At 40.6% G+C, this 8897-nt stretch overlaps 1 protein-coding gene across 1 annotated transcript; it reads right to left on the bottom strand.

Moving 5' to 3' along the window:
* Nucleotides 1-270: 270 nt before the first annotated feature.
* LOC125520242 (UBX domain-containing protein 1-A-like) lies at nt 271-7612 on the bottom strand. Its single transcript, XM_048685104.1, has 13 exons — nt 6117-7612; nt 5540-5635; nt 5176-5252; nt 4734-4804; nt 3593-3647; nt 3085-3146; nt 2920-3001; nt 2340-2410; nt 2181-2262; nt 1637-1711; nt 1484-1558; nt 781-900; nt 271-671 (listed from the first exon to the last, which is right to left on the bottom strand). Exons 2-13 carry the CDS (start codon nt 5631-5633, stop codon nt 489-491), a joined length of 1047 nt encoding a protein of 348 aa, XP_048541061.1. The 5' UTR covers nt 5634-5635; nt 6117-7612; the 3' UTR covers nt 271-488.
* Nucleotides 7613-8897: the final 1285 nt, after the last annotated feature.

Here is an 8897-nt window from a genome sequence, read left to right as displayed (position 1 = left end):
TCAATGTTTTGCTCCATGAGCAACAGTGACCCAACGTTACGGGGCATGAACATGTGTGGGGCGGGGGAATGCATCTAGTAGTAATCTCCCATCACCTATACTGCTATACACGCCACTGTAACAAGTGACATGGTTTGATTACAGTTACAATCACATATCGTTTTCTTGGGTAAGATGAGAAATAGCAGGGACATGGCATCACAGCTCGATCATCGTTTTGCAGGCATCTCGTCTCATTTTTGTTTTGATTTCTGTACACCGCCCCCACTGTTGCCAACAAATCATGAGATTTACTGGAACACAATTTGTTCAGTTACATACAGGGGATAGATCCCATCGACGAGATCTATGAGCTACAGCGCCGTGCCGTCCATTCGCTGGTACTCACACTTCATTGCCACAAAGGTTTTTAATATTTACAAAGCTCGTAGTACCGAATATAGATGAGCTCTTAATGGTGAAGCAGAGATGAATGCAGGCTGTCCCGCTCACTTGGAGAGCAGCCCAAAGTAGGGATTCTCCATGGCAGACGCGATCTCGACCCCCGCCGCGTTGAGGAGCGCCACGTCGGCCTTGCCCCTCGGCATGACCAGGTAGCTGTTGTTCCTGAGCTTCTGGAACCCGCACAGCTCCAGGAACTCTACGCCGCCTTGCAGATTACCCACCCTGTCCTGTTAAACAGCGGGGGTTGAGGATGAGGCGGCTTTCTGAACTAAAGAGCCATACGTAGCATATGGGAACTAAATAGCCGATACTTTCCCCGTAGCGTTCTCCAGTTACCTTGAAAACAGGGTTGCTTAGTCGAATCCTCCTGAACCTCTCCTCTTCTGGGTTCTTTACTATGTTGGCGACTATCTTCAGCAATATTTGGAATGCTTTTTTCACTCTAGCGTTGTCATCCTATAAATAGAGTGGCAACCGACACGTCAGATGGTTTCTGGCATCCCCATAACACAAGGGGTTATTGCGCTATACAGCTTCATTCTGCATGTCTTGCACAAGCACTCAAGCAGACTGCTGAATTCTACTCCCTCCGTTCCTAAATATAAGTCTTTTTAGAGATTTCAATATGGACTACATCGGGAGCAAAATGAGTGAATCTACACTCTGAATATGTCTATATACAAACCATGTAGTCTGTATTGAAATCTCTAAAAAAGACTTATATTTAGGAACGGAGGAAGTATTAGAGTGCTGATGTTAGACCGTTGCGAACAAAATGGAAGGCCCAGTTCCAGACTATAAAAGATAAGCTAAAAAAATAAAACAACCTAAAAGAACACATGATGCAGAAACTAAGCATCCTGGTGTGCAAACAGGCTAGTTTCAGTTATCTGCATCGACAGAAGTCGTACAGCCGCATTTGTGTGAAATAGTAATCAAGATTGATGCGGCAGAGCGTAGAAGGTTCATTGTGTTAATTGTGCAAAACAGACAACAACTCCATGTATCATAAATCATAACTGCAGGATGATCACTTTACCTTGTGATTCTTTTTCAGAGTTCGTAGGCAATCTCTCAATTGTTCTGATGTTACAACTGGTTCAATAGGTTTTACCTGAGCAGTCAAAAAAGAGTGAGGAATGTGTTTGGGTGGTTTTGCTCATGTAATATAGTACTATGGGGAACTTTAGACCTTTGCGAGAGTTACTATCGGGGCTGATGCTACTGTATTTTCCCGTGGCAAACCAAGCCCTCTCCTTCTTTCTGCCTGCATACAAGAAAATAATTTAAGACTTTTCAGAAGTCCAACAAGCAATGCAGTATCTCGCTGAAAGTCCGAAAGTTCCGCAGAAAAATAGTGGCTAATGAGTAAACACAAGAAAATTCTCACTCTGATCATGTAGGAAATATTGATTGCACTCTACTGATAATATTGCCATGAGTAGACTGAATTGATAATTATATGGTAGGCTTGCTCCATTGCAAGGAGACCAAATTTGATTAGTTGAAATTCAAAGGCATTCACACAAAAAAAGGATGTATTGTTGCATGTAGATGTGGGTCTGTGGAGAGATATAGACATATAGGGTAACATTATTGATGTGGAAACCCAAGAAGCAACTGTAAGGAGTGCATGGAATTCATTGACCATTGTCCTATAAAAATTGAATTCAAAATAACAGACGGAATGAAACATCAAAGTTTCAAAATATTAGTTAGTTTAGATTCAATGGGACCTTATCATCCTCTATACGCTGACGGATTCTCTCTCTTGCTCTTTTCTCCTCCTCTTGTTCTGCTTTTCGACTTTCCATCATGCTGTATTGAACAAAATATTGTTTCCATGAGTACATTTGAGTTGGAAATAGCAGATGTGAGTTGCCTACGAAACCCACCGTTTTCTTTGATTTTCTTCAAGAGTCCGTTTTGCTTCCATAACATCTTTAGCAGCTTGAATCCTCTCCCTCTTTAGAAAAACAACAAATAAATTCCACATTTAAGATAATGCTCATAGGATATGTAAAACAGCCTAACAAATACTTTTGACAAAAATATCACAATACTAGCACAGAGCTGATCTTCATTGACAATAGTAAGTTTTACTTTCTATCATCCTCTAGCATGTACTGTAACATTTAGTGGAAAGTAAGGATGTGTCATCGTTGACTCTTTTTGTTGCAAACCAAAATCAATGGTGTTCATATTTATATAGCATGACATCATTTTTTAACAAGCTACTACTTCTGCATCCAGTATGCAACACAAAAGTGCAAAAATGATGGTGGACAAGCGACAGGTTACAACAAAGAGACTTTGACATCCAAACGGAGAACAGTGCAGGCCAACATGAGCTTATTGCATGATAGCTGCTATGGTGAGATATGATAAATAGAACTACAGCAAAACACATTCTAGCTCTTCCCTGCTGCAGTGTTATGGTTTTTACTTCTTAATAGCATTGAAATATTGTCAGACCTTATCCTCCTGAAGTTGATTTCTGATTCTCCCTCGTGCTTTTTCTTCCTCGTCACGCTTTGACTTATGTAGTGCTAAAACCCTGCAATGTACGAGGGTTGCAGTCTACCAGGAATGGTAAACAAAATGCTCGCCAGACAACATATATTCAAAACAGGTACAAACCTCTTTCTATCCTCTTCCTCATGTTCATTGGCATTGAGTTCTCTTTCCACCTCTGAAGTCTCCTGATAAAAAAAATTGGGTGTGACAAAAGATTATGAACTATAAACACTAGCTCGGATTAGGTGAGGCATAAAGACAAAATGCTGGTGAAGTGGCAGCCTGGCAGGTGGCTGAGATGCGGTACCTACTAGTCAACATTTTACGACAATATTTACATTATGTAAGCATACCGGAACAATGACAAAAGAAAACGTCTGCACTTTTATCTCATTTACAGACATAATATTTTTAGTTCAATGTGCTATGAGTAATCCTTCGTTGAAACTGAGGTTGTGAGTTAAAAACAGAGGAAACGAATTGATGTAAATTTCAGCTTGGTTACTTTTTCCAATAGTGATTAGGCAGGTTCAAGTCCTCCATGAATGACAAAAAGACTTAACCATAACATACTAACATGACAAGAAAGGACTGAGATATCAAAAATTACGAAGAAATGTTTAGGTAGCACCTTCTGACTTCCAGCTGTAGTTTGCTCTTCTGGTTTTCTCGCCTGGGCATGGGTCCTACAAGACAACCATGCTCAATCCCATGATTATTATGCAACAGCATAGCAAATAAAAAAAATACCGACATGTGTTGAGTTACTTGGAGTACATAAGCTTCTCATGAATGCATATTCTCCATCGGTAGTCCGTAAATCGTAATAATAACCCTCTGTTTCTTTTTGTGAGGTACCCATGCATTCCAAGATTCAAGCTTGACCAAGAGACGAACAATTATATAAACAATATGTAGGTTACGTGACACAAAACTGACACCGTTAGATCTGTATTCAAAAGCATTTTGCCTGCGGTGGCGTTGTGTGTGTTGTTCGGTTGGTACCTTGATAACCTTGTGCTCGGTGGTTGCTTTATTTATAAAGCGGGGCGAAAGCCTTTTTCGGTAAAGCATTTTGCAAAGCTTGTTTTAAATGCATGGAAGCCTTGCAAAAAACAGAGGGAGTAAGCATTTAAGTCTTACACATGACTTGCCTTATTCAACAACTTTTGGTCATTAGTAGCTTCCATTTTACCAGTGCATGAAATTAGACTGTTAAATGTAGCAAGTGCTCAGGCTTAATGGCAAATTTCCCCAGATCAGCTATTTTATTTTGTAAAAAAGGAAGGAAAATATAAAAAAGGTCATTTCCTCCCTTGAGCTATCCCCAACACGACACCTTTTTCCATTAAGCACTGCAGAGACTCTTAAGAGTTTGCTCACTGATGTGTTAGGTTGATATAGCAGGCTGACACACATAAATGTAAAATGCTGCGGATTATCAAGTGCAGACTTCCAGATGGTTGGCAGGATAGCTATTGAACAGTGATTTGTGCTCCAATTCCACAAAATAACACATGATATTTTCCTATTGAGTTTTATTCAACAACCAGTACATTCAAAAGGCCGGTGATGTGGAGTCGAGAGGGCAGCAATTTTTCTCTCGAAATTGCAACAGCCAGTCAAGTGCCCACACTCATGGCAGTGCTGATATCATATTTTGATTTATTGAGTTTATACAACAACCAGTTCATCTAAGAACTTAGACCCTTAGATTAAGGCGAGTAATATTTTCCTGCTTTCTTTTCTATAACATTCTGGAAAAAACTAACCTCATTCCTTGAACGCTGTTTCTCACTTCGCTTGATGTGTCACCACATTCAATGCTGATTTCTCTTGAAACCTAAAACATACAAAGGAGTACCAAGAAATCAGAACAGGAGGTTTGAAAAAAGTGTTTGACATGACAATGCAGATATGTAGACTGTAGACATAAAATAAAGGAACTATATTGGAGAGTTTGTCTAGCTCTACAGAGCATTAGGTTACAGACTAGACAACTAAACTGCCACACAGACATGCACTGACATGCAAGTTGCTTCAGAATTAAGTATTTAACAGAATCGGAAAAGGTTTTATGCTGGAATCTCAGGGAAAACAATTCACAGCTATATATTTAGAGGATGGCACTGTTGAGGATATCAAGTGAGTGTAGAATAAGCCACATCAGAACAGATTTCTGTTAACAAATCACGATTGCATAAGAAAACCTACCAATGGTAGCTGATCAATGTCTGGGTCACTTTCATGTTCCAGAAGCCAATTTATCGCAGATTCAAGATTGGAATTACCTGACAAGGACAGTGGATTATTTCTACAGTTCATTCAGCTAGATATAGAAGAAAAACATGTTTACAAAAAAAACGTGTCGCCCTATCTCTGCAGTTAAATAATTACTTTGAACTTTCAAGAAACACAAATAGTAAGAAGGTTCGGTTGTCAGTACAAATATAATTGGTGAGGCCATAGAACCAGATGACCTATTGTGGTATGATTGATGGATTGTCCGCCTGACTATGATAGAAAGATCCTGTAATACAAGAACATTACCTTCTAAGCCCATTTGAAACAGACGTACCAGAATAATGAAGTGCCCTAATTGAACGAACGGCGGGGAATCCCATAACTTCAAGTTCACCAAGCATTTTCTTGTCAACTTGTGGGACAGCCATCGCTAGAAGTATATGGTAAGAATAAGAGCATGCCAATTGCCACATGATATTGAATAGACAGCACAAACCATTACAAAATACAGGCAAAGTCATCCCCATGGTTTTGTATAATTTCAGCGTATTTCTAAGAGAGAGAGATATATGATAATGTGTCTCTTTTATGTCCAACTGAGGTTACCACATTCTGCAATTTAAGATATGCAACCTGCTGATATGCTGAACTTAACCATTATCTGTTGGCATTAATAATTATACTTGATAGAACTGGTGAACCGCAAACTGCCACATGAGTATAAGCTAGAACTACAGGCCATAATGGCACAATTATGACAGTTTGCATAATTTTGCATAAGATGTCTGCAGAGTAGAAAGAGGGAACAAAGGAACACATAGAATCCAAGTAGTTTGAAGTACTTCAGTTTGTCGATGCATTGAAACTTTGAAAACAACCTGGTAAATTAAATTAATATGAGAAATTCTTACCTTTCAAAGTTGTCTCCTCGCCTTGTAACTTTGTAGCCAAGGTGGTGTACAATCCTCTATAAGTAGGGGGTATGAAGCAATGCGTTACTGCAAATGGAGAGGGGCATCAGAAAATTATCTGAGGAGGATTAGAGCTTTGCTTTGTCTGTACTTCATTCTTTTCTTGTCTTCCCCAAGGGTTTTCTGGAAACTCAGGTGACTTCTTTCTTCTTCCAGTTACTTATTCCTTCCTTCCTACTTAGGGTTTTCCTCTTGAATCAACACCCTATGCTCACAGTTCCTTCATTTGGACAAACTCATAAAACATGAATACAGAACTCAGTTAGACAGTAATACAACGACAACAACAACAAAGCCTTTAGTCCCAAACAAGTTGGGGTAGGCTAGAGGTGAAACCCATAAGATATCGCGACAAAAGGGCAGCCCGGTGCATGTAGCTCCCGCTTGCGCAGGGTCCGGGGATGGGTCCGACCACTTTGGGTCTATTGTACGCAGCCTTTACCTACATTTCTGTAAGAGGCTGTTTCCAGGACTTGAACCCGTGAACTCAGTTAGACAGTAATCAAAATGTAAAATTATAACTTCAGTGTACTTCAGGCATTTGACAGTGATCATCAACATCCAGTTAACCCACATGGCCCACAGAACATGTCAGCATTCCCTTATAAATTTAGTACATTAATTGGACAATGAACTAAACAAAGAACAAAAATAAATTTATCCAATCAAGTTGGTATGCCTGGCAAGTCATGAATACATATGATATTGTACAGAGCATTGTCAAAAAGGTTAAATGAATTCGAGTCCAGGGCTGTGATAAAAGAACAATTTGTTTTACATAATAAAAGTTTCCATGATCAAGACTACAAGAAAATGATTCAACTCCTAGACTGAACTTTTCTTTACCACCTGATCTTGGTGACAACTGTCCTGCCCTCCAGAAACTAATACTAGCACATTCTTTTCTCAAGAAAGATTACATGAGCTGGGGATGAAACTATTAAGCCTATGGACATGAAAAAATCTAGACAAACATTGGAGATAAATGGAACAATGTTGAGCACAAGAAGCTGAACTAACATACATATTTGCACAGTTTTGATTGGAGCACTCCTGTGTAATTTTTTACGAGGGGAAAATGGGAAATATTTTACAACCAGCTGTCTAAGGTTAGATTGCTTAGGAATGACAATGTTTTCATCAAACAAACAAAACATCATAAGGCAAATATGTGCATATTCATAGTTATAATGACTCCTGTTAGATTTTGAAACAAATGCAGGATTTTGCTGCCCATCAGTGCAAGCTTTGATTTGGATACTTCACGGAAGAAGAAGGTGCTGCACGGCCATTATAGACATGACAAGATTTTTGGTTTCCAGATATTTGCTTGAAGCTGGCTTAGCTAAAAAATGAAAAGAATACTAAACACTATAAAAATGAAAAATAACTCAAATTTCCGTTTTTTGGACAGTGTGAGTGGGGGGTGGAATAATCTCGGTAAAGAACGAAATATGAGAATTCAAGGCAAGGTCTTCTTCTGTGAGACGTGCTTTATCTGGTTTACTGCTAAAAGTGGAAGAAGGGAACTCATAGAAGGAGTCAAGGCTATGAACATGGTATTTCAGGGAACGTTGCATATCAATGAGAGCTGATAGATCATTATCCACATGAACAGTACATATTAGTAATCTTATCAGAAGTGAACCCACAGGATGCATCATCAATTACAGAGTTCCATTTTAACGCTTTAGCCTATTACTACTGGTATAATATGTCACAGCATGGCCAGTGCAATACTATCAACAGGAACAATAGCATTTCTCAGGCACTGCTGGTGTGGCTGCTGGAATGAATAATTCAGTAATCATCACCCAGTGTATGGTGGTAATACCTCAAACCCTACTGTTTGTAAAACCTGCGACTAAATATTATCTCCAATGTTATTTCCAGGCATCACCCTGCGTTAGACTGGCCATCACTCCTGACTATACATGAATCTCAAGAAGGATAGGAACTATTCCCGAGCACTGAAATGTACTCATTGATGCGCCGATGTTTCTCCTCCAGCGTCACTATCATCTCATCAGCAGCTTCATTGATCATCCTTGGAAGGTACCTTTCCATCCCCTCGAACCACTCCTGCAATGTAATAGTGTCCAGGCTGCTTCTCCCAGCATGCTTCTCACCCTTCTCATCATCCTCTAACTCTCCTCCGCTGTTAACTACTTCCATCTTTCCATTCTCCGCCTCTCCTCCACCTTCATTTATCTCCCTACCCCCGTTGTGAGAAGCAGCGAACTCAGTATTGGTCATCCCTTTTGGCACTCTACGTGCCAGCCCTCTCTGAGCAACAGGCACTTCCTCCAATGCATTTGCAGTCCCTTCCACTTCTTCATCCCCAGCCTCCTCCTCCTCCTCAAGAACAGCCTTCCTTGCACGAGCCCTTGTGACCCTTCCCTGGACCCTTCTGGACCTTGTCTTTGGAGGCAGCGGTGGAAGAGCAACCGTCGTTGCAACCTCCCTACCATCGCGGCATTTCACCACCCCGGCGTTCTCCTTCCCCTCATCTCCTTTCTCCGGTTCAGAGGGCTCAGCCTTCTTCCTCTTCCCACCGCGTGTTGCCACCGCGGCCTTCTCCTCTTTCTGTTCATCTGCAGTCTCCAGTTCAGGGGACTCCACAGAATTCTTCCTCTTCCTGCCGCGTGTTGCCACCGCGGCATTCTCCTCTTTCTGTTCATCTGCCTTCTCCAGTTCAGGGGACTCCACAGCCTTCTTCCT

Source organism: Triticum urartu, chromosome 7, assembly GCF_003073215.2.
Source record: "Triticum urartu cultivar G1812 chromosome 7, Tu2.1, whole genome shotgun sequence".
Taxonomy (NCBI): domain Eukaryota; kingdom Viridiplantae; phylum Streptophyta; class Magnoliopsida; order Poales; family Poaceae; genus Triticum; species Triticum urartu.
The sequence above is the reverse complement of the archived record's forward strand: the minus strand, read 5'-3'. Positions and strand labels throughout refer to the sequence as shown.